Source organism: Ursus americanus, chromosome 16, assembly GCF_024610735.1.
Source record: "Ursus americanus isolate L20-20 chromosome 16, mUrsAme1.1.p, whole genome shotgun sequence".
Classification (NCBI taxonomy): Eukaryota; Metazoa; Chordata; class Mammalia; order Carnivora; family Ursidae; genus Ursus; species Ursus americanus.
The window spans coordinates 11,918,356-11,945,942 of NC_142142.1; the positions used below are offsets into that span (position 1 = coordinate 11,918,356).

General features: G+C 38.6%; 1 protein-coding gene across 1 annotated transcript in view; it reads right to left on the bottom strand.

Moving 5' to 3' along the window:
- The window catches only part of PAK1 (p21 (RAC1) activated kinase 1), an 86,745-nt gene that overhangs the window by 49,159 nt on the left and 9,999 nt on the right, over positions 1-27,587 (bottom strand). The window contains 3 exon segments of the mRNA XM_045816161.2: positions 228-375; positions 874-974; positions 19,070-19,277. Coding sequence (XP_045672117.1) covers positions 228-375; positions 874-974; positions 19,070-19,259 — 439 coding nt within the window. The 5' untranslated portion in view covers positions 19,260-19,277.

Consider the following 27,587-nt stretch of genomic DNA (forward strand, 5'->3'; position numbering starts at 1 on the left):
TTTGAGGCTCAAAATATACGTGTCATGCTACTTTTCAAAAATGTGCAGTTTCAGAGCAAAGACCCATCACTTTGGCTCTCAAATTCCAAAATCCCACCTTAAAGTACCATCCCCACTCTTTCCAATACTTTCTTCCCTTACCCCACAACAACAGGCATGTGGAGCTTTCCCACCCAGATGAAAACTCTCTTTTTTTTCATAGACTGCTCTGGATTCAGTCCCCATACCTGTAAAGCTCATGTACTTCTGGCTGTTGGAGGTCTTCTTTGAGTTATAAAATTCCAATACATCCAGAACAGCCTGTGGGTTCTTCTTCTGCTCTGACTTAGTGATATTTGATGTCTGAAGCAGGCGAGCCCACTGCTCTGGCATCCCCTATAAGAGAGACATACAACATTATCAGGAAGGCACAGTCAAAGGAGATCCTGAAGGAGAAACTCTGATACCTGCTGGCAGTTAAGGACAGGTTAAATAATTCTTTCTCCCCATACCCTCAGAGCTCTCCACAAGCCTTGTTTATAGTTCCTATCTCATTGTATTAGTCATTTCTGGAGCTGTTTGCTCTTCACTAGGCTACTCCTCCTTCAGAACAGGAACCATGTATGATCTGTCTTTACAGTCTCAGTGCCCCGGGCAAAGCCTACTACCAAGGAGCCACTTAAGAGAGGTCTAGTTAAGGCGTGGAGATCCAAAGGCTTCTCTGCTACAATTCTGGAGGTGAAGAAAATGTCCCTCTCATGAATATAAGAAGATAGTAATGAGGGTCTCAGGCAAAGACAGAGGCATCAGGAATACTAAGGGAAAAAACTGAATCTAACAGTGCATAGTCAGAACTTTCAAAGACCAAAGCCCTCTCTGTGACCCAGGACTTACTGTAAACTCCCCTGTGACAGCATCAAAACCAACATGAATCGTGTGCTCAAAATCTGAAGGAAGAGAGATCTCTGGCCGTTCTTTCTCCTTCTTTTTATTTGCTGCAAGAGAAACAGGGAAAAGGAAATCAAAAACAAGCACATTACAATTTTTTGGCTTATTTAACTCTTTGTTGAGCTGTGGGCTCCTTTGAAGACTACGGGCTGTCTACTTCACGTAAGTATTGACAGAGCTGAATGCCAGTCTTAGACTGGAATAGGTGCTCAAAGCATGATTAAAGAACTTAATTTTTTGTTGAACTAAAGGAAGGGAGGGAAAGAAAGAATATTCCTCAGAGTTTAAAGTCCTGGCTCTACCACTAATGAGCCATTTGATCCAGGGCGAGTCACTTCCTTTTTCTGAACCCTGGTTTCCCCAACTATAAAAAGAGAAGGCTCAGATAAATGATCTCTAAAGTCCTTCCAGCTCTGACATCCTACATTGTATGAGCTTCTACGACCTGCATCCTACTGGTTTGGTATTTGAATATGGATGGCTTTAAGGTTCTCTAAAGTTAGAGAAGTTTAGATCTGGATGTTATTTTAGTAATATAAATCACTAATATTTTATCAGATGCTTACCAGACAATGGTTCTAGTTCTTTACATGTATGAATTTACTTTAGCCTCATGGCAACCCTATCAGTTAGATACTATCTTCCTTATTTTGCAGGTAAAGAAACTGAAGCATAGAGATTAAGTTACTTGCTCAAAATCACATGGTTAGTAACTGGCAGCATCCAGACACAAACCCAGGCAGTCTGGCCCAGAGCCTGAGCTCAAAACTACTATGCTATACTGCCTCCCCAGACTAGGACCTTAAAGGATTATTCAGACCAAAAACTTGTAGTCATCCACTTGTAGTGATCGCTCTCCCATCAAGGGTCATGAGTAAAATAGATGTTTACTAAGGTCCTGCTGACCTGGCGCAGAAAAAGCTTCAACACTTAGGAATTGTGCTAAAGTAAAGTACCCTTGTCAGGGGTTCAATTATGTCCCCCAAAACTCATATGCCCTAACTCCAAGTAGCTCAGAATGTGACCTTATTTGGAAATAGGGCCCATTGCAGATATCATTAGTTAAGTTATGATTAGGTCATACTGGAGCAGGGTAGACCGTCAATCCAGTTAAGACTGGTGTCCTTATAAAAATAAGAAATTTGAAGACAGATGCACACAAGGAGAATAGCATACGAAGATGAAGAAAGATGTCAGAGTGATGCTTCTTCAAGTCTAGGAACACCAAAGATTGCCAGCAAACCACCAGAAGCTAAGGAAGAGGCAGGCATGGAACAGATTTTTCTTCACAGCTCTCAGAAGGAAACAACCCTGCAGACAACTTCATCTTGGAATTCTAGCCTCCAGAACTGAAACAATAAATTTCTGTTGTTTAAGCCGCCTAGTTTGTGGTACTTAGTTATAGAAGCTCTATAAATACAACTCTCTTCCAGCTTAAAGGAGTTTCAAGGTCTTGGTATCAAGCTAGACCTCAGCAGGCATCTGCAAAGTCAATCCCACTGAAACAGGCTAAAATACCTCCCAAGGCTCAGCCAGATAATCTTCCTTCTTAAATGGGGACCTACAAAGCCCAGATTTTAAACATCTGTAGAAACCCTCCTTATTTCTCCAGCCAAGGCTCCTCCTCCTTCAATGTTCTAGGGAGGAGGCCATCTGGTCTATACTCCCAGGGACTCCTACACACACTTGGGGGAACTGATTCAGAGGCTAACTGCAAAAGCTACTATTTATTGAGCTCTTACCATGTGCCAAGCATGTGCTATAAATTTTATATGCATCATGTCACCAAATATTCATACAACCCTGCAAAACAGATATTAACATCTGCATTTTATAGGTAAGGAAACATAAGTACTTTTTTAAAAATAATTTGCTTGATCATTCCCAAGTTTCAGTGACAAGCCTATCCTAAAAGTATTAGACATTGGCCATCTAGGCTCACAGGCCTGAAAGGCAAGACCAGAATATCCCCTCTTTAAGGCAAGTCATCAAGGAAAGCCCAGGAACCCTAAGTCTCTGGTCTTCCCCACTATCAATCCCTCAATGAAACCACCAGAGTTTTCTCTTATGGAAGTCATGTTTCACACTGTCAAGTCAAGACCCCAAATCCTTGGCTCCATGACAAGACACTTCCCCTTCCAGAAATGCCCGGGATCATATACCAGCAAGGGTCCAAAAAAAACCTATAAGCCCAAAATTCACCACTAAGAGAATTCACTCCAGGGGCACCTGAGTGGCTCAGTCAGTTAAGCGTCCAACTCTTGGTTTCAGCTCCAGTCATGATCGCAGGATTCTGAGACTGAGCCCATTGCTGGGCTCCGTGCTCAGCACAGAGTCTGCTTCTTTCCCTTTCTCTCTCCCTCTGCCCCTCACCACCCTCATGTGCTCAGTAGCATGCTCCCTCACTCTCTCCTTCTAAAATGAATAAATAAATAAAATCTTAAAAAAATAAAAAAATAAAATAAAATAATTCACTGCAGTACTTAAGAACTTGGCTGGGGTTAGACAAAGACTGAATGCCAGGCTTCTCTGGGCCTCTGTCCTTAGGGATCAGATTAAAAGTATAGGCTGAATTATAGTAATCAAAACAGTATGGTACTGGCACAAAAATAGATACATAGATCAATGGAACAGACTAGAGAGCCCAGAAATAAGCCCATGCTTATACAGTTAATTAATCTATGACAAAGGAGGCAAGAATATAGAATGGAAAAAAGACAGTGTCTTTAATAAATGGTGCTGGGAAGACAGAAGAGCTACATTCTTTCATAAAAGAATGAAACTGGACCACTTCTAACACCATAGACAAGAATAAACTCAAAATGGATTAGACCTAAATGTAAGAGCTGAAACTACAAAAATCCTAGAAGAGAGCCTAGGCAGCAATTTCTCTGACACTGGCCGTAGCAACGTTTTTCTAACATTTTCCCTTGTCACCTAAGGCAAGGAAAACAAAAGCAAAAATAAACTATTGGGATTACATCAAAATAAAAAGCTTCTGTATAGCGAAGAAAAGCACCAAAAAAGCTAACCTACTGAACAGGAGAAGATATTTGCAAATGATATATCCAATAAGGGGTTAACATCTAAAACTTACAAAGAACTTTCACAACTCAACACCAAAAAAAACCCAAAAAACAAAAAACAAAAAAAACCCCACAACAACAACAATCTGATTAAAAAACGGGCAGAGGATGCGAATAGGCATTTTTCCAAAGAAGACATCCAGATGGCCAAAAGACATATAAAAAAAAATGCTCAACATCACTCATCATCAGGGAAATACAAATCAAAACCACAACAAGATATCACCTCACACTTACTGGAATGGCTAAAATGAAAAACACAAGAAATAACAGGTGTTGGTGGGGATGTGGAGGAAAAGGAAAACTTGCACACTGTTGGTGGGAATGTAAACTGGTACAGCAATGTGGAAAATAGTAAAGAGGTTCCTTAAAAAGTTAAAAATAGAATTATATGATCCAGTAATCCCACTACTGGGTATTTACCCAAAGGAAACAAAAACACTAATTTGCATAGATACATGCACCCCTCTATTTATTAGTATTATTACAATAGCCAAGATATGGAAGCAGCCTAAGTGTCCACTGATAAACAGATAAGGAAGATGTGCATATGTGTGTTTACACACACACACACACACACACACACACACACACACAGGAATAAAAGTACCTTGCGATAGCACAGATGGATTGGAGGATATTATGCTAAGTGAAACAAGTCAGTCTGAGAAAGACAGATATCACATGATTCCACTCATATGTGGAATCTAAAAAAAATGAATACACAAACAAAAATCAGAAGCAAACCTATAATTACAAAGAACAAAACTGACGGTTGCCCAGCCTATGGGGGGGGGGAGGTGGGCAACACGGGTGAAGGGGAGTGGGAGATACAGGCTTCGGGTTATGGAATGAACAAGTCACAGCATAAGGAATACAGTCAGTGGTATTGTAACAGCACCATATGGTGAACATAGCACAATGTATAAACTTGTTGAATCACTATGTTGTACACCTGAAACTGAAGTAATGTGTATCAACTATGCTCCAATAAAAATAAAATTTTTTTCAAGTATAGGCTGTGGACTAAAACAGACCCCCAAATACAAAGCTACGGCCCCAATGTTCAAGAAGAGCTGGACTGCATATATATGATCCCCTTGTACTGCCTTTCCCAGTTAACTTGTCTGAGGCTCACTAACAGACCGAATATTCCTACAGGGCAAAGAAAGTATCAGTATACCTTACAGCACTTTATAGCAGATTTATATTTCATAATAATCACTGTCATTTGTATCATGTTGTAATGCTTACAAAGCACTCTCACATATATTACTTCACTAGAGCCTCGAAACAACCAGTGTGATGAGCGGGGCAGTGGTTATGGTGCCTATTTGAGAGAAGAGGGAACAGGAGTTCCAAGAAGTTAAGTAACCTGCACAAGGTCACAGAGCAAGTTAGAAGGAGATCTGCAACCAAACTGAGGTCTTCAGACTCCCAGCCCCAAGGTCTTCCTGTTCTGTTTCTCTGCCTCTTACCGACTACTGCTGCTCACAAGTATGTGTCTCTCCTCTTTCTCCCCATTTCTCTTCCATTCAGTCTCCAGGTTACTAATGATTTCCTAGTCCAGGTAGTGATCAAATTTATCCACTTCTCCATTTGCATTGCCACCACCCTATTTCAGGCATTGTTATCTACGGCCTTGGATCATTGTAACAGTAACTTGTTACCTGCGATCCGGTCTCCTCCGGTGCACACAGCAGCCAGGGTGATCTATAACCTTGCTATTCAAAGCAGCATCAGCACAACTCGGGAGACCATTACAAACGTAGGATCTCAAGCTCCAACCCAGACCTACTGACTCAGAATCTGAATTTTAATGAGATCCCAAATGATTCATGTGCAGATAAAAGTTTGAGAATCAAGAGAATGAGAAGACAAACCACAAGTAAAAAGAACATACTTGCAAAAGATATATCTGATAAAGAATTATTTTCTAAAATATATGAAGAACTCTTAAAACTCAACAAGAAGAAGATAAACAATCCGATTAATAAAACGTTCCACCCTGGTATAAGATGTTAATAGTGGGAAAGGCTGTACATGTGTGGAGGCAGGAGCTATACAGGTACACAAGGTATACTATATACCTTCCACTCAATTTTGCTGTGAACCTAAAACTGCTCTATTTTTTTTTAAGTTTCTGAAGCTCTGCTCCACAGACTTGTACCTCTTCCTAACCTAGTCATACACTCTATACCAGCTACACTGAACCAGTTCTGTCCCCGAACATAATGAGCTCTTTCACACCTCTTCACGTCTTCTCAAGGTACACCCTTTGCTTATGAATCCTGCCTTGCCCTTTCCCTTCCCTCACTACCTCAGCCCTTAATTTACCCTTTTCGAGAGTCAGTTTAAAGGTCATCTCTTCTCTGAAGTCGTCCCTGATCTCTAGGTTGGGTAGTCCTTCACCCTCTCCTCTTTTCCCACAGCACCATTATAGTAATTGCCTATTTTATAGGTTTATCTACCAACGAGACTGAGCCTCAAGTGCAGGGGCCATGTCCAATTCATCATGGATCCCGAACAGCTAGCACACACCTGGCACAAAACAGCAAATGAAGAAAGGAACAAATGACCAAATACCTAACTCAACCTGGCAAGGGTCTAAGGAATCTGTCCAAGACAGGCAAATTCCCTCCAGGACAGGAATAAATGTTTCATTTTTACAAGGTCTGACTTGACTTTTCATAATCCTTGTTACCCAGCTACCTAGTCCTGTTTGAAAACCCTGCTCCGTGGGAGGTCAGCACACTGGCCAAAAGAAATTCTGAAGTCCTAATGTCTCCACTGACCCAGGATAATCCTGATGAAAGGCAGCAAAATGGGGTGGGGGTGGGGGTGGGAGAGGAGGAGGGGAGAAATAAGAAGGTCTAGAGTCCAAGCTAGTTTTGCCCCTATACACCATACAGTCCAGGTTCTCAGCTTTCTCATGTGAACAATGGAGAGAATGGACTAGACGATTATAAGGACCCTTCCAGCTCCTACATTCCACGAGTCTATGAAAACAGAAAGATGAATACTCCCAAAGCTCTGTAGCTAGATTCTTCCTGAATGGCACCCCACAGTTTTTAATAGGTACTCCATTCACATCATCTCATATAATCACCACAATCCTAAGAGACAATTTTTATTTGTAGATTAGGAAATTGAAGCACAGACCTGCCTACAGTTATTGAAGTGACTGAAATTCAAAAGGTGTGGCTTCAAAGCCAAGGCTACTTGGCTTCTACTGTTTTACTTCTCATAAAGAATTTCAAGTTGAGTCAAGAAAACATACTTTGGTAAAACAGGGAAAGGAAATAACATTGAATAAGAACTTAGGATGTATAAGATATCATATTTTCCTTAATTATTTTCCTTAATTCTTAAAATCCTATGAGATAGATTATTATTACTGTTATTTTACAGATGAGGAAACTTAAAAAAAATTAAATAATTTGCTCAAGCTCACATAGCTAGTAATAGCTGAGATTTGAACCCAGGTCTGATACCAAAGTTTCTTTCCTCAGTGTCTTACTGAGAACTATTTGCCTACATGCCAACTGCTACGGTTTAAGCTATTTATGCACTTGGCAATTTCCCTTCCAGAAGCAGCTGCTTTTAGAAAGGGAAGGCCAAGAGTTTACCAGGGCCCAAATTAAGCAGTCACTTATGACATAAGTCCATCTGTCTTACTCATAGCTAGAATGCATGGAACATGGTGCAGGGCTTTGGAATTCCTTACTGTTCCTAATTTTCCTCTGATCTAGTCACTTAAAAGATCATAGGGAAAAACAATTATGTTATTTTTACATTTTAGATTTTTGTTTTATACTTATGTATCTTCTATTTTTATATGTTATTTCTAGTTTATGTTATTAATATACTATATAATATACCATCATAGGCATGGAATGTCAATACAAAACAATCTCCAGTAATGGGGACACAGAGAGAGAGTGGCTCAGAGGATGAGTAGTCTATAGAAAAGAGCCCCAAGGAAATGAAATCAATCAACACATGAACAAACAGGGCAATGCTGAAGTTGGCTTCCACAGGTTACTCTTTGCCCCATACCTTTGCATGTACCTCCCATAGTCCCACCTCCGAGTTTTTGCTCACTTTTCCTTCTTCCTGTTTTAGAATGCTCTTCCTCACAATCTCCCTGTCAAACTCAGTCATCTGTTAAAGACTGGTCTAGGTCCCACTTCTCTTCCTGACCTCTCCTCCCTCTGTTAATTCCCAAGACACTGAGTCTGCCACACCACCGTGCATTTAGTCATTTCCTGTCTTGTATGATTCCTTGCTATTTGAAAGACTTAACCTCTTTACTTAAAATGTAAGCTTCTTGAGGACCATAATCATGGCTTGTAATTATGATTGTTAAACTTCCAAATCTTCCATTGAGCACCCAACACAGAATAAATTATTCAAGAACACACCAAAAATATTAGGAAGTAACCTTAGAGACTGTTATTTTACTCCCTAAAGAAAGAGGCCCTGAGATGTAAACTGACTCGACCTGCATCACAGAGCACATGGAAGTAAGACTCAGTTCACCTGATCAAATCTTTTTTCCTTTGTGATAACCCCTGATCCCTACTGACTGATCTGACCGCAACTTCTGACTGAAATAATAGTTCAACATAGAGTAGAACTGGACTTTAAGAAGAGGAAGGGCTTGGCTGAAGTGAGAGAGGAGGGAAGTACAGGGGTAAAAAAAAAAAAAAAAAAAAAAAGTCCGAGCTGGCAGGATTTATCCTGAGTGCTGTGCAATTGAGGCTGAGTACCCACTGGCTGGGGACCACCAGCAGGAAACAGGATACCTGAGGCAGGAAAGCAGGATGGAACTGGAGAAGTCATGCAGTCACAGAGCCACCTGGCGCTCTGTAAACCCCTTCCTGGAAGTAACAATCACCTCCCTCACATGTGTATAGCCCTTCACAAAGCCTTTTCACATTCACTGTCTCACTGGCTCCTTACAACAACTCCAAGGACCAGACAGCATGGATTATCCCCATTTCACAGCTGAGAAGACTGAAGTCAGGGAATTAAAAGAAATCTGTTCTGGACTAGGAGTCAGAGGAAGATGGATCCAGTATTCTCTTTGCCATTAACTCACTTTATGACCCTGGAAAAGTCACTTCCTTCTTCTGAGTTCAAGTCTTCAACTGTAAAATAGGTCACTGATCCATGTTCAGGTACAGATAAAGGTGGGTAAAAAGATCACCTTTCTGGAGAAAATAATACCTGAAAGAACTCATGAAGGATAAACAGGAGCTGGTCAGGCAGAGAAGGGGAAGGGCATTCCAGAGGGAAACAGAATAAACAAATGTCCAGGAAACAATAATCTCTGTCCCAGCTTTCCACCTGCCCAGCAAGTCAACCAAATTTAATAAACTCTTATTAGAGACGTACTCCAAGCTTGGGACTGAGGGGAGATACAATGGAGAAAATAAAGCAAACTCAGGATACTGGTAGGCCCATATCTCGAGGCCACAAACATCAGGCTACCTGGGATGACTGCTGCTGCTAGCAAATTTTTTTATGGTGACTAGCAAGTATGAGTCTAGAGGAATCTGATGAAAACCTTGTAAGTGAATGTTCATAGCATCACAGCAACATTATTCAAAACAGTCAAAAATCTTGTAAGTGAATGTTCACTTACAGTCAAAAACCTTGTAAGTGAATGTTCACAGCATCACAGCAACATTCAAAACAGTCAAAAATCAAATGTCTCTCAACTGATGAACAGATGAATAAAATAAATAAAAATATGGTATACCCATACAACAAAATGTTATTCGGCTATAAAAAGAAATGAAGTCCTCATCCATGCTACAACATGGATGAGCCTTAAAAACATTATGCTGAATGAAAGAAGCCAGTCCCAAAAGGCCACATATTATAAGATTCCATTTATATAAAACGTCCACAGGGGGTGGGGGTATGGGTTAGCCCAGTGATGGGTATTAAGGAGGTCACGTATTACATGAAGCACTGGACGTTATACGCAAACAATGAATCATGGAACTTTGCATCAAAACTAATGATGTACTGTATGGTGACTAACATAGCATAGTAAAAAAAATTTCTTTTGAAATGTCCAGAAACGTCAAATCCATAGACCGAAAGAAAATCAGTAGTTGCCAGGGACTTGAGGAAGAAGGAGATACGGTGAAGCACAGGGTTTCTTTTTAGGGCAGTGAAAAGGTACTGGAATTAGAGCACTGTGATGGCTGTACAACCTTGTGACTATACTAAAAACCACAGAACTGTACACTTTGAGACGGTCAACTGTATGTGAATTATATCTCAATTTTTTTAACCAAGTAAATGTAATTTACCACATTAAAATAAAGGAGAAAATGCATATAACTCAATTAATACAGAAAAAGCATTTGCTAAAATTTTATATCCAATTTGATTAAAACCTCTTAGCAAACTAGGATTATAAGGGAATTTACTTAACCTAATAAAAGCTGATTACCAAAAAACACTAGAGCTAACATTATACTTAATGATGAAATGTTGACAGTTTTTCCTCCGAGATTACAAGTAAGATAAGAATGTCACTTCTATTTCTCATAATCCTGAAGGTATTAGCCAGTGAAACCAGGAAAGAAAAAGCAGCACAGGGAGAAGGATTAGAAAGGAAAAAACAAAACTATCACAATTTACAGATAATATGAGTGTATACAAACACAGAAAAATTCAAATAGGAGAAAAATCTTCACAACTTAGAACAGATAAGGTTCCAAAAACAGAACAGAAAGTATTGGAAAGGAAGAATAAAATTGACTATATTAAAGTCTATCAAAGATACCATTAAGTGCATAAATGAAGATTTCTGCAATATACTGGCAAAAGGCTTATATCTAGATAAAAACTCCTGCAAATCAATAAAAAATTTTTCTTAAATGGGCAAAAGACTTGACCAGACATTTCAAAAAAATGTATACCTGAATGGCCAATTAACATGAAAAGCTGCTCAACCTCATTAAAGACTGCCAGTACTAAGTGGTGACAAAAAAGTAAAGTAAGTGCAACTCTCACGCACTGCTGGTGGGAATATATATTGAACAACTATGTGTTTCAACTTTGAATTTTTGGTATTATCAACCAAAGTTTAACACAAATATCCGCACGATCCAGCAATTTCACTAGGTATATGTACCCAACAGAAATGTGTGAACACATGTACAAAGACACGCATTAGAATGGTCAGAAAACATTACTCGTAACAGTCTATCGCTGAAACACCTTATGTTCATCAATAGTACAATGGAAAATATTCCTATAAGAGAATATTATATAGCAATGAAAATGAGCTTAACTGTATGTAAAAATACAAATAAATCTCACAAACAATGTTAAACAAAGGCAAAGAAAAAATACATGCTGTATGATTCTATGTATAGCAAGTTAAAAAACAGACAAACTCATTTACGAATTAATCTTTGGGAAGGAGAGAGATGTTAATGCCTGGAAGGGAAAACACAGGGAGCTTCCAGGGGGCTAGCTATGTCTTTTTTTTTTTTTTTGGTCATGTTAGTGGCCCCATAGGCTCAGTCAATGCATCACTGACTGTAAACTTCTGAAATTTTTCTATATAAAGGTATAAAAGTGCAGTGGAGGAACCTATAAGAACCCTGGTTCATGAACCACATATGACTTTACAGAGTATTTAGTCCAATTTTTTCATTTTAAAGATAAGAAACTTCAGGGAGTTGTTCAAGGCCACACAACAAACACGTGAGAACACTGCAATAGGAACCAAACCCCAAACAGAATATTTTATAATGTTATTTCCTTAGAAAACCTTGAACACATATAGTTGGTTGCCAAGCCCAAACTCCTAATATCACATGTACATCAATGTTTCCAACCCTGTTGACAACAACTATGTAAATTCAGAGAACACAGAGGAAGAGAAAGAGGGAAAGGAAAAAGGGAAAGGATTAGAGTAAGAAAGAAATGAAGAGTATCTAAGAGATTTGGAGTTTTAAGAGGCTTACCTTTTTGGCCTCAGTTTCAAATATATTATTTGTTCCAGAAATCCAGGCCCATATCCAGAGCTTAGAATCCTGCTTCTGACAGATATTACAGAGAACTCTTGGGAACTTCTTGGGAAAGCTGTTCTTGGGTCTGCTTAGTCTCAGTGCACAAAATCACTTAATCGGGTCTTCCCGTTAGCCCTATCTAAACCAACAGGAAATACAAGCCTATATGTAAAAAGAGAAAGGTAGCTTACCCCAGAATCATTCTTTAATTCTGTCTTCGAGGAACCCTGTCAAGAACTGCTATTTTGTAAATCTCGTAACAGCCCTTAAGTGTTAATCACAGATTCCAAAAGAAAACCATGACTGCAAGCTACCATAGCCACCAAAATTTCACCAACTCTTAACAAGGTTGCAGTTTGCATAACATTTTTCACATCTTTAGTCTTATAATCCTTTCAGCAATTCTATGAGATAAATATTACTGTGTACCCATACTACAGTTAAGAGAACTGAAACCAAGAAAGGTAAAGCAACTTAACCAAAGGTCACAAAGTCAGGGATGGGCAGTGGTGATAACTTCAAGTGCTTGAACTCCAACATGGCTTCTTTCGTATGTACTGTGCCTTTCCCATATTGAAGACTACATGAATATGCCAGGGAGTGATAGAATGGATGTCATTAAATGCAAATTTGTTTTCAAGTATGTTAAAAGAAACAACCAAATCAATTCTACTAAAAGCATGAGTCTGAACATCTCTCAGATGGGAGCCCTCAAACACTATATGGTGTCTGAGGACTTAGAAGAATGAGAGAGTTCAGAAGTCAAGAGACAATGATTCAAAGTCAGACTCCATGTACTACAACTCTGCAGCATGTGACCTTGGGCAAGTTGCTGACCTGTTAAGCCTAAGAGTATCAGTGTTGTACACTGGAATCAGAGCTTCAGTCCCCACTCAGCCACTCCCTAACTAGATGACCTTGGGAAAGTTACTTAATCACTGTGAACCTCAGTTTACTTTCTACTAGGTGAAATATTTATCTTCCTGAGAGGGCTGGTATATTTCACAAACATCAAAGCTCCTAATACACTATGTGATAATTAATAGGCATTCAACAAATAGTAGCTGGGTTATTGTTGTTACTATTTTATGGTTATTACTATTGCATAATTACTGTTTATTATTATTACTGTTTTTTATTATTGTTATTAATTTGAACACCAACTAAGGTAAAGAAAATGTACATGTTTTATAAGCTAAAAGCTTTACAAACATGAGTTATCATTAATATAAGAAAGTTTCAGAGTATGATTTCCCAACCCACTCACTAAGACAGAGAAACTGTGGCTGAGAAGAAAGAAGAAATAATCATTCTGATGTCATGTAACTAGAGATCACAAGCTTGAAGAAACAAAGTGGAAAAAGAAGACTACAACCTCACCCACCCTAACTTTAACCCTCTCTTTGGCTTAGTCCATTAGGCTTTCTGATAGCACAGGAAATGAGGCTGACACTGCCCAATCCTATGGTGCAGTACAGCCATCCGGGTTTCAGCACAAATCATTGGCCTTACTTATTTTTTTAAAAGATTTATTTTTAAGAAGCACCTCTTATTGGTTCAGCTGAGCTAATCTGAGCTCAAGGCAGTAAAACACTCCAAACTTGGGAGAGATAAACACTGACGCAGTCCAGTTTTAAAATTAACTTTGCTAAACTCTTCCCAAGCCTGGAGAATTCCACTTTGGTTGTGAAAATTCAGCCAGAAAAAGATTCCAAACTAAATGCTGTGGGACTTATTAGAATAAACCAAAGGCTCCAGATCCTAACCACAGGTACCAGGCTTTCCCACACAGAATTCTGCAACCCAGCACCACATGTTACAGGCCTTCAATTACAGCTTCTTCGATTGATTTATGCATTCCCCCAGGCACACACTGAAGCCGCGCTGGAGGTCAGCATTAGGTAATGCCCACAGACATTCTAACCATTGCCAGCTCAAATCTCAACCACTACCGCAGGCCACAAAGATTCTTCTTTCTCATTTCCCAAATCTCTTTAGAGACTTAAAACTACCTCTTTGGTAATTTTGGCTCCAAAAGTCTGGGTAGGACCAAGGCATCTGTTATTTTTTAAAAGCACCATGAGTGAGTCAGATGTGTAATCTGGGTTAAGAACAACTAACAGAGATAGTAGGTTATGCTGTAACAGATACCTCAGGAAGACTTAGTTCCACACTCATCCCTGCCACTTTTCAGCTGTGAGATCTCGAGCAATTTAATTTTCTCTAAACCTCAGCCTCCTCAACTGAAAATGACTTGTGGGCATCAGATTAAAACAAGAAGTGAGTTTCCCATTAAAAAAAATAAAAAATAAACCACCAACAACCTCATATTTGTAGTACCTTACAGTCTAGAAAATGGTTTCATATGCGCTATGTCAAATGGCAAAAATAGGGGTGATGGGAATTACAATTATTCCCACTTTACAGATGAGGATACTGAGATTAAAATAAATTGGTAAGAGGAAAAGAAATCACAGAATAAATGTCAGAGATAAGACTCAATGTTGGTTCTCTAAGTCCAGTTCTAGACCATTTCTAGGCCAAATACTCTAATAAGGCCATAACACTTCAAAGACTGCCAACACTGCTTTGTATCCTGCTAGGACTAAGTGAGGCACAAAGCAAAGGTCAACAAATGCTTATTGGTTGAAAGACAGTATCAACAAGCATAAAATTTAGCTGAACAAAGGCTCCAAACAAAAGGGAAAAAAATTTCACTTATTTCATTTTGATGTATGCATTAATTATTGCCATCTTAAAGCAAATGGGTGAAACCTATGTGCTCAGAGCATGCAAAGAAAATCTATAACTAAGGGATGAAAGAGAGGTTACTAGACTTCACAAGAACTTCTTAAAACTCTACACTTTCTACATCTATACTTTGAATTCACAGAGAAACTGCTTTGATCTGGAGCTATGAGATTTATTTTCAGAACAGATTTGGCCTAGGATCACTCAGTGAAGGGTGTCCAGGAAGAATCTCTGGGTCTACATACAGCTTTATCACTAATTAAAGTACTTTACAATGGCTTAGTGTCTTTTCACTTACCTATACAACCCAATCCGACTTCATCTTTATAATCTCATTTATATAATTATAGATTCCAAAACTATGAGAGATCTTATATGTCTACTGGTTTGACTCTAGTTTTTTTTTTACTATAATAATATTTTTTATTATATTATGTTAGTCACCATACAGTACATCCCTGGTTGTTGATGTAAAGTTCCATGATTCATTAGTTGCGTGTAACACCCAGTGTACCATGCAATACGTGTCCTCCTTACCATCCATCACCAGCCTATCCCATTCCCCCACCCACCTCCCCTCTGAAGCCCTTAGTTTGCTTCCCAGAGTCCACAATCTCCCATGCTTCATTCTCCCCTTCTGATTACCCCCCCTTCTTTATCCCTTTCTTCTCCTACCAATCTTCCTAGTTCTTATGTTCCATAGATGAGAGAAACCATATGACAATTGTCTTTCTCTGCTTGACTTATTTCACTTAGCGTTATCTCCTCCAGTTTTTTAGACGAAGGCACTGAAGTCTCCAGAGAAATAACTGACCCAAACCAGACAGCCAATTTATGACAGAACTAAGACTACAACTCAGATATTCAGACCCCCACCTCCCTGTTCAGTACATAAGATCATCACTTTAGTTCTCTTAGAAATAAGAGTTATGTTTCCATCCGCTGTTTCAGACAGGAATCTTCTTTAAAAAAAAAAGTTTTACTGGGATATAATTCACATACTGTACAATTCATCCATATAGTGCACAATTCAGTGACTTTTTATATATTCACTGAACTAGGAAACCATCCCTACAATTGATTCTAGAACATTTTCTTTTTTTTTTTGCCAAGGTTTTCTTTCTTCTTTTTCTTTTTTTTTATTATGTGCAGTTAGCCAGCATATAGTACATCGTAAGTATTTGTTGTAGTGTTCAACAATTCATTAGTTGCATATAATACCCAGTGTTCATTCCAACACGTGCCCTCATTAATACCCATCACCCTGTTACCCCATCCCCCCACCTCCCTCCCTTCTGTAACCTTCAGTTTGGTTCCTGGAGTCCAGAATCTCTCATGGTTTGTCTCTCTGCTTTCTTCCTTTTCAGTTTTCCCTCCCCTCCCCTGTGGTCCTCACATTTTCATCACCCCACAAAGAAACTCCATACCCCCTAATCCCATCTGCCTTCTCCCACAGCCCTGAGCAACCATTCATCTGCTTTTTGCCTATAGATTTGCCTGGATATTTCATATAAATGGAATCATATAATATGTGGTCCTTTGTGACTGACTTCTTTCACTAACACAATGTTTGCAAGGTTCACCCGTGTTGTAGCATGGATCAGAACGTCATTTCTTTTTATTACCAAATAATATTTCTTTGTATGGATATGCCACATTTTACTTATCCATTCATCAGTTGATGGATATCTGGGTAATTTCTACTTTTTGGCTATTATGAATAATGCTGCTATAAACATTCCTTTCTAAGTATTGTGTGGACATATGTTTCTATTTCTAGGTCATATGGTAACTCTATGCTTAATCTTTTGAGAAACTGCCAGACTTCTCTAAGTGGTTGTACCATTTTACCTTCCCACCAGCAGTGAATGAGGGTTCCAATTTCTCCACATCCTTGTCTACATCTGTTATTATCTTTTTATTACAGCTGTCCTAGTGGGTGGGAAGTGACATCTCACTGTGCTTCTGATTTGCAATTCCCTGATAACTAATGATTCTGAGCATCTTTTCATGTGCTTATTGGCCATTTGCATATCTTCTTCGGAGAAGTGTCTATTCTTTTACCCATTTTGCCCATGTTTTAATTGAATAATTGAGTTGTCTTTTTATTGTTGAGTTGTAATAGCTCTTTATATATTTATGATACAAGTCCCTTATCAGGTATAGGATTTAAGAAAATTTTTTCCCATTCTGTGGATTATCTTTTTACTTTCTTGGTGGTGTCCTTAAGCACAGAAGTTTTTAATTTTGATGGTATCTACAAAGCAGGAATCTTCTTATCTTCCTAGTCAGCAAGAATAATTCCAACTTTTTAATTTTAAGAGTCCTCTTTACTACATGTAGAAACTTGGGCTAAAGACCTACTTACTTACAGAAATCAAGAATTACGGCTGATAAAGCACAATGTTAAAAATAAGCACACACCTAAACTGAGGGATAAACGAAGTGGCTATATATGTGGGAGAAGATTCTAGGGCAGCGTAACACCACCTAGATCATAGCCCCTGTATCTAGGAAGTTGGCAGCTACTACATAAATGAGTTAGCCAAAAAATGAAAACTGAGCAACTTACCCATATCTCTTCTAAATAGACCACAAAAGAGCTCACTATGAAGGTGGAATAGGAGATAGGTTAAGCACACACAAAGATAGAAGCCCAAAATAGTAAAAATTCTCAATAGTTCTCATTTCAGTTATTCAACAATCATTTCCTATATGTAATATTACTGCCTATTAGACATCTCTATGTCAAGACATCGCAAATGCAAAGTGTCTAAAATTATCTTTTCACCTCAAATGCAATGTGTTTAACGTCTTTCTTATTCTCTCCAACTACCAACCCTCCTGACTTGTTCCTCTTCCTATGTTTCTTATTTGGTTAATGATACTAGCATCTGCCACCTTACACTGATTACAACTATGTAGTTATATTTTTCTGCAACATAGAATATTTTCTGCAATTCACCATTGTGCTTGTTCTATCTGGCTTACTATTTCAGAATCCCAATTCTGATTTTATCATATAATCTACTAGCTATGCCTCCTAGCTTGAATAAAGGAGTAAAGAGAAAGCACACTAATAAGAAGTACCGTCTGTGTGGAAGGTACTTAATTAGGAAATTTGTATGTAATCTTCACACAACAACCCTGTGAAATATTATTCCAATTTTAGAGATATAAAAATCGCAATCTTTCCTAGAGATATTGACATACCTAAGGTCAGAGAGCTGGTAAGTGATGAATCCAGGATTTGAACCAGGTCAATCTAAAGCAGAAGCTCATGATGACTATTTATAAACAGAAAGCCAACTTCATCAACACACCACAAGAAAAGGCCCTGCAAGCATGACGGAGAACTTCACCTCATATCAAGAGCCACTTAAATAAATAAAAAAATAAAATAAATCATTTATCAATGTGGACACCCAAAACCTCTATTTTACTACCTTGTCCGTAGGATTTCAGCGACTTTATCAGATACACTGTTAAAATCCTGATTACGCAGGCACCTGGGTGGGTCAGTCAGTCAATTGTCTGCCTTTGGCTCAGGTCATGATATCAGGGTCCTGGGACTGAGCCCCACATCGGGCTCCCTGCTTAGTAGGGAGTCTGCTTCTCCCTCTCCCTCTGCCCCCTCCCCTGCTCATGCTCTCTCTCTCTCAAATAAATAAATAAAATCTTTAAAATCTTGATTATTCTTCTAGAAGTTTTATCAGTAAAAAGAAAATGAGCCCACCTAGTATGACCTATTCTTAGTAAATTCACACTGAGTCCTGCTTCTTTTTCCCAGCGATTACTTGCCCTTCTTACTGATATTTAATCTCCAAATCTAGATGTGAGATGAGGACATATGAATAAAGAAGAGGCAATCAAGAATCCAGAAAGAAGACATTCCAAAAATGACACTAGTTTGAAAAAAAAATTTCCAAATGAAGACATTCCAGTATTCCTCATATTTTGTGAGTTCATAAAAGTTTTATAACTTATAAAGTAAATACATGGCTTCAGATTGTCCCAACTCTGGCAACAGCAAAATTCTTTTCTTAGAATTTTGCTCAGAAATAGTTAAGAAAGTATAAAAATAAGTCTATTTCCTATTTGACTTCAGCCGCCGTAGGAAAAAAAGACAGGGAAGTGTTTAAAGGGAAAAAGGGTATTAAAGGAAAAGTAAGTCAAGGAAAGGACAGCTCTTTTATCCAAGCTACCAAAGAAACATTATTTTAGGCATACGAATGGTGAGAAAGAAATGAAATACTGTACTTTTATCTCCAGGTAAGATGGATCGGTAAAATCGGTCCTTCTTTTTCTTCTCCTCTGGGTTTGGAGGCAGAGGTTTGGAACCGTGGTTTAGGGTTCCAGCATCTTTGCTGCCAGCTCCAATCATAGTGCTGGTGTTTCTCATCGGAGGGGCTGGGGGTTTGTCTTGAATGTCTAGGCCGTTATTTGACATTGTCACCACCACCAGCAGCTACTGGAATCAGAGAGAAAAACATAACTCTTATTATTTTCATGCGAAAAGAAATACAAGTTGAAAAATTTTAAAGAACCCAAATTATATAACCCATCCTGAGGGCCCAGCTCAAACCCTTCCACCACACACTGTAAGTACTGCCATCTCATTCAGTCAACAATATTCAAAGATGTAACATCTACTCTGTGCCAAGCACTGCTGAACATGCACAAGGTTCTTCTTTTTCTCTACCTAAGACACTGGAGAGCACAGAAAACCACCATGATGAAGTTTAAAAGGCAGAATTTGGCCCAGCTAAACTAAGTAGGAATCCCAGTGCCACTTACTAGCTTTAGAGAAATTCCTTAACCACTTGGATTCCATTTATTCATTCATTAAATAAAACTGCTAACAGCACTCCACATAGTCACCCTTTGCCAACCTCTAATTTTGTAACCTTAGGAAAATCATGTTCCCTCTCTAGAATGGACTATATCACTATATCAAGAGTCCGTAAAGCTGCCGGTTTTGTTAACAGTTTTATTGGGACACGGCCGTTCATTTACATATTGTCTATGGCATCTTTCACATTCCAATGGCAGAGTTGAGTAGTTGCAACAGAGACTATTTGCCCGCAAACCTAAAATATTTATCTGGTCCTTTACAGGAAAAGTTTGCTGACCCTTGGCCTATATCATCTCTCCAGTATCTTCTTCCTCTAAAATTTGACCTTGTTCTAAATACATGATAGTCAAAGCAGTAACCATCCTGTCATATATGGTGCTGAATTTATTGACAATCTCCAATGCTTCTGGTAAAGAGAAGGAATAAAATCTTTAAAAATGGGGAAAAAATCGTATCACCTGGTACCAAATAGTTTTAATGAACATAGATGTTATTACTTTAAATAAGTAAGTGTCCTTAACAATGGGCAGGCATGTACATATACAGAATTAATAAAGTCTCTCATTATTCTTCCAGGTTACAGTGGAAATTATATCTTTAGCCATGACTACTTAGTATACAAGCTCCTTTGAGTAAACACAATAGTGCTTTAGAGACTAAAGTTTCTAATTAAAAAAAAAAACATAAACCAATGTAATAATCACCAAGAGCTTTTTAGAAATATAGATGCCCTGTTTTGACCCCCATAAATTTTGATTTAGTGTAACTAGGTTATGGCCAAAATTCTGTAATGTTAAAAATTAGTGATCCCAGTGCCATCCAGATTTGAAAACCACTGCTATAGATGTCAATTATTTAAATACTATGAACAAAATCTATTAATCTTTTTTACATTTTCTAATAAATGCAGGACTAAATGATCCCCTGCATCCATTTTTCCCTTCAATTCTTTCTCCACATGCCATAGGCGATCTAAAACGCAGCACTCCTCTACTTTTTAAAATATTTTTTTAATTATGTTCAGTCAGCCAACATATAGTACATCATTAGTTTTTGAGGTAGTGTTCAGCGATTCATCAGTGGTGTATAACACCCAGTGCTCATCCCAACACATGTCCTTCTTAATCACCCAGCTACTCCATCCCCCCACCTCCTTCCCTTCTGTAACCCTCAGTTTGGTTTCCGGAGTCCAGAGTCTCTCATGGTTTGTCTCCCTCTCTAATTTCTTCCCATTCAGTCTTCCCTCCCTTTCCCTATGATCCTTCGCACTATTCCTTATGTTCCACATGTGAGTGAAACCATACGATAATTAGTCTTTCTCTGCTTGACTTATTTCACTTAGCATAATCCCCTCCAGTTCCATCCATGTTGATGCAAATGGCAGGTATTCATCTTTTCTGATGGCTGAGTAATATTCCATTGTATATATGAACCACATCTTCTTTATCCATTCATCTGTTGAAGGACATCTCGGCTCCTTCCACAGTTTGACTATTGTGGATCTTGCTGCCATGAACATTGGGGTGCATGTGCCCCTTCTTTTCACTACATCGGCACTCCTCTACTTTAAAATCCATCACTGACATCACAGAACAAAAGCTAAAGTTCCTTACCAACCAAGAAACTACACCAGGACACAGCCTACACTCAAACTATACCTCGGAAATCTCTGTTCTCTTGATTAGCCAAGTAGTCTCTTACCCTCCTCCTAATCCCCCAGTGCTTCTTGTCAAAGATTGCTACCTCCTCTGACTGATAAAAATCTTACTCGTCTTTCAGGCCAAATTCAAACTTCACCCTTTGTGTAACTCATCCTAACCTACCTCTGCCAAACCAACTGCTCCTTACTTCTCTTTTTGATCAAAAGAAATTAAGGAAGCAAGAAGAATTATTAATCTATATTAATGCTCTGGGTGGTGTGATTTTATCCATTTTTTCCAGTTTCACTTTGCAGGTTTGCTTTGCTTTTCCTCCCAGCCCCAACTCAAGTCCCTCAGCTCCCACAAAGGGAATTTCCACGGGTTAAGTCCTCAAGTGTACCTTCCTACCCTGGACTGCACGTTCCAAAATTATACTCCCTACAGCCACCTGACAGACTAAGCAGGCCCTTCCTTGACTTTTAGGTCCTTCAGCCCACAGCTTCATTGAATATAGCTCCCCTTCAGGACCACAGCCCAAGATTGTGCCAAGAAAGGCTTCACCACCCTTTCTGATACAGGCTTTTCTTCATTTCTCAGTTCTTTTAACCATGCCTAGAGAATTCTCAGAGGTAGACCTCCACTTTCAAAATGATTCCAAATTATCAAAACCCAAAATCTGTTATGGGAATACGATGCTTGAATCCTCTGTACCACATTCCAGCCTAGGTCATCCAGCCTATGCTTGAAAACTTCCATTTTTAGGAAATCTATGGTCTCAAAAGTGAGCCTATTCTATCTTTGGTCACTTCATTTAGAGAATTCTCACTTATATTAAGTTCTGTCTATTTCACGCTGGACTGTAATTATTTGTTTATATATTTGCCTCCCACCCAAACCCCCTTCTCTGCCAGCCTTAGACTATGAACTCCTCAAGAACAAACATTCCATGCTCATGGATTGGAAGAATAAACATGGTTAAAATGTCTATGCTACCCAGAGCAACCTATACTTTCAACGCCATCCCAATCAAAATACCAATGACATTTTTCAAAGTGCTAGAACAAACAATCCTAAAATTTGTGTGGAACCAGAAAAGACCCCGAATCACCAAGGAATGCTGAAAAAGAAAAACAAAGCTGGGGGCATCACGTTGCCTGATTTCAACCTATACTACAAAGCTGTGATCACCAAGACAGCATGGTACTGGCACAAAAACAGACACATAGATCAATGGAACAGAGTACAGACTCCAGAAATGGACACTCACCTCTATGGTCAACTAATCTTTGATAGAGCAGGAAAAAACATCCAATGGAAAAAAGACAGTTTCTTCAATAAATGGTGCTGGGAAAATTGGACAGGTATATACAGAAGAATGAAACTTGACCACTCTCTCACACCATACACAAAGATAAACTCTAAATGGATGAAAGACCTCGATGTGAGACAGGAATCCATCAAAATCATAGAGGAGAACCTATGCTGTAACCTCTTCGACATCGGCCACCACAACTTCTTTCATGACACGTCTCCAAAGGCAAGGGAAACAAAAGCAAAAATGAACTTTTGGGACTTCATCGGGATAAAAAGCTTCTGCACAGCCAAGGAAACAGTCAACAAAACTAAGAGGCAACCCATGGAATGGGAGAAGATATTTGCAAATGACACTACAGATAAAAGGCTGGCATCCAAGATCTACAAAGAACTTCTCAAACTCAATACACGAGAAACAAATAAATCAAAAAATGGGCAGAAGATATGAACAGACACTTTTCCAATGAAGACATACAAATGGCTAACAGACACATGAAAAAATGTTCAAAATCATTAGCCATCAGGGAAATTCAAATCAAAACCACACTGAGATACCACTTTATACCAGTTAGAATGACAAAAATTGACAAAGTAAGAAACAACAAATGTTGGAGAGGATGTGCAGAAAGGGGAACCCTCTTACGCTTTGGTGGGAATGCAAGTTGGTACAGCCACTTTGTAAAACAGTGTGGAGGTTCCTTAAAAAATTAAAAATAGAGCTACCCTATGACCCAGCACTTGCACTACTGGGTATTTACCCCAAAGATACAGATGTAGCGAAGAGAAGGGCCATATCCACCCCAATGTTCATAGCAGCATTGTCCACAATAGCCAAACTGTGGAAGGAGCAGAGATGGCCTTCAACAGATGAATGGATAAAGAAGATGTGGTCCATATATACAATGGAATATTACTCAGCCATCAGAAAGAATGATTACCCAACATTTGCATCAACATGGATGGGACTGGAAGAGATTATGCTAAGTGAAATAAGTCAAGCAGAGAAAGACAATTATCATACGGTTTCACTCATTTGTGGAACATAAGGAATAGTAGGGAGATCGGTAGGAGAAGGAAGGGAAAAATGAAGGAGGGAAAGACAGAGGGGGAGATGAACCATTAGAGACTATGGACTCCGGGAAACAAACTGAGAGTTTTAGAGGGGAGGGGGGGTGGCGGGATGGGTTAGCCTGGTGAGGGGTATTAAGGAGGGCATGTATTGCATGGAGCACGCAAACAATGAATCATGGAACACTACATCAAAAACTAATGATGTACTGTATGGTAACTAACATATCATTAAAAAAATAAATAAATGGGAAATGTGATGAAATAATATTTCATTAAAAAATTAATTTGTATAAAAATTAACACATTAAAAAAGTAAATGGGAAATGTGATGAAATAATATTAAGAAAAAAATTTAATCAGCATTTTATTATAGATTATATTATAAAGTTAATTTTAATAAAACCTACAAATTCTGACTTCTAACTAACAAGGGCTACATCTTATTTTATTTAAATTATGTTAAAAAATGCATTCTGGTGACATAAATACTCTAAAATGATGTATCTTGTTTGTAAACTCATGAACACTAACATAGATTAAAAAACTGAGACTGAAAAAAGAAAAAGAACGAAGTTCAGTCTTATTTATTTCTCAATCCCCAACACCAGGTCTGTCACAGAATAATCAATAAAGATTTGTTGAACAAATGAAAAAAGAACAAGTAAACAAATAAATGAACAAACAAACAAACACTACACTTCTACCTGTTAGTCCTAAAATCCTCGCGGCTATTCAGAAAATAGCTGCTTCTTCCCCAGACAGAACTTTAGATACTTGAAATCATCTTTCAAAACCCCCCAAATCTATTTTCTCAATGCTAAACATTGTCAGTATCTTCAACTATACTCACAGAACAAGATTTTGTGCCTTCCCGATCCTTCCCTCTGACCTTACTTAGACTTGATGTTTCTATACTACTTTTCCAGTTTCCCTGCAGCCTTCCAACCAGTCCCTTCCTGTGGTTTCTCCACAAGTCTTTACTCTATTTGTACTTCACAGATCCTCTCGCTGGTCATTTTGTCCATCTACATTCAACAAAATAATTGGCACATTTTTAAAACTATGCCATTTTAAACTCTGTTTACAGGAAAACAAGTCCAAAAGATCAATCCTGAGAGGAGAAAGGAAAAACAAAATCAACTCTTAAATAAGGAGACCAAACAAATCTTAAATCTTCTCGCAGTCTGTGCAGGTCAAAGATTTGGGAAGATGACAAGCCAATGCTATCTGACAGGCTACGGTAAAAAGCTAGGCTCAAAGCCAACGTTTAGAATGATAGTTCAGACGGCACCCCTCTATCCGACCTAGACAACAAACTGATATAATAGACAGAGGGAAAGACACACCAACCACATTTTACCAATGCTCCAGAGGCTCAGGGAGCCTAATAATTTATGAGCAACTAATCATACTGAAGTATTAATTATGAATCAACTCAATGGCTCTATAATAAATGCAGGATCACCATAAGGTTTCAAAAAGGCCATCGGTAAGGCAATATAATAAAAAGATGACTGGATCTAAAATCAAGAGATCTGGATTTAGGTCCCGGCTCTGCTATTTACTAGTTACGAATCTCATAAAAGTCCCTTCACCTACGAGCTGCAATTTATTGTTTCCCACTCTATGGTCACTAGATAGACACTGGTCAAGAGGCAACCAAGGAGTGGAAATGATTTGTGTCTCCTTTACTATAAAAGCATAAAGATACACTGCTAGGGCAGAAAGAAGGAAAAGAAAATACCTTTCAAGTAACCATCATGTGTAAGGTACTTTACATACTGAATGAAACTGGACAGGGATCGAGGGAAGGCGTGTGTACACCAGCAGCTACTTCTTTCCACTTTACCACATCTGGATGCCACAGCCGCTAATATAAAAAGGGCCAAAATAACGATTTTAAGATACACATAACATCAAAGCCAGAAGCAACCTTTTAGAGGTCACCTAATCTGACCCTCTCATATAACAGGTAAGAATACTGAGGTCCAAAACATAGAATGAAATTGCTTAAGATCATACAGCAATTTAAAGGTGGGACTGGAACCCATGTTTTCAAACTCCCTGCCAAAGAATTTTCCAAATATACCTGAGGTAATCCTATCCCCTCTGTACCTTTTCTGATCTGAATTCTGCTACTCTTGATTTAGGTAAGTCAAATCTAGCCAATGGCAAAAACAGAACAATATAAACATATTTGGGCTGGACTTGATTGATATTTACTAAATGTCTTCCATGAGGCTAAGTGCCAAAGAAGATAAATAAATTCTTGGTCCTCAAATCAGCCATGTGAAAGTTATGTACGCCTTTTGCTGTCATTGCAGGTTTTTCATTTAAGTACAATTCAAATCAATAAATTTTTACGCGTACTTACATATAAGATGCCATGGTAGAAACCAGGGACAAAGAGATAAATAAATGAATAGGATCTAACTCTAGACATTCTCACAGTCGAGTAAGCAAGATACAAAGGATCCAGAAAACCACACTGCCAGGCCAACTGTGAATAGTGCTGTAAGAGCAGTATAGTGGCAAAATGTCAGAAGACACAAAAAGGAAAGACGGTATTGAATTTAGGTGATCAGTGAGGCTTCACAGAAGGGGTGGTGTTAAAAGCAGGGGCTTAAACAATAAATAAGTCAGACTAATGGTCTTTGACTCTGGACTATTAGAACCCCCTAGGAGCTTTTTAGAACACCAGCTGAAGTACTTAGGGGGCAGTATACTAATATACGCAACTTACTTCGAAATGTATTTTTAAAAAAATAAGATGGATTAATGGATGAACACTGGGGTGTGACGTAATATGCATGTCCATATATAATTTATAGTGGATGTGATAAAGCAAATATATGAAAATGTTAATTACAGAAGAATCTAGGTTATGGATATACAGGTATTCACTATAAAATTCTTTAAACTTTGCTGTACTTTTGAAATTTCTCCTAATAAAAAGCTGGGGGTGGAGGGCAAATACCAATGCTGAGCTCTGATTTAATTGGTCTGAAATAGGTCCAGGCATTGGTATGGTACCTGGACCAAAAAACCCAGACAATAAATAAATGGACTATTTTGATGGAGAATGATAATGGCAAATGCATCCTAGACCAGAGGAATAGCAGAAGTGTGAAAGTACAGTGTGGCAGAATGCAACACAAAAATGAAAAAGTAGGACACAGAGATCAGAGAGCCTTTTATGTTCTGTAACACATACAGCACTAGTCAGAAAAATGGTCCCTTCTAAGCAGTTTTAGATCCACGCAATGAATGTCCCATGTTAAAAATAAAAGATGACACTTGATTTAAAAAGGCTGTGGGGAGATGACAATGAGAAAAGAGGTGCTGCCTGGAGGAGGGGACCAGCTGCCATCCGTCTGCACTGAGGGCTCTGTGATGCCTTGAGCCTACACAATGGTACTTGGAGTTTTGGACAGTCCTATAAACTGCCTAAGAGAGTTGCTCAAATTCTAAAAAGTAGTTTCCCCAGAGAACATCCTGGACCAACTATCTTTACAAATAGAATTTCAGCCACCATTTGGCACTGATAGTTTAATAACCACTAACATTAGAAAACACTTTGGAATTTACAGAAAACTTAGAAATCTATTTGGTTGGCACCATTTTTCTCATTCATGCAAATATTTATTTATCACCTACTGTTTGCCAGGCTGTGCTAGGTGCCGGGGATAAAACAGTGAGCAAGTCAGAAGAAGCAAAATATCAGAGACACTGCCAGTCACCCAGAGCCAGCAGAGGCCGAGATCTGAAATAAAACTCCGTATGACTACAGGACCACCTCTTTTTCTACAGCACATGTCATTGTTTACTCTAAAGGCAAAGGAATGAACTAGATAACCTCTAATAACCCCTCAGGCCATTATTTAAAATGAAGAAAGGA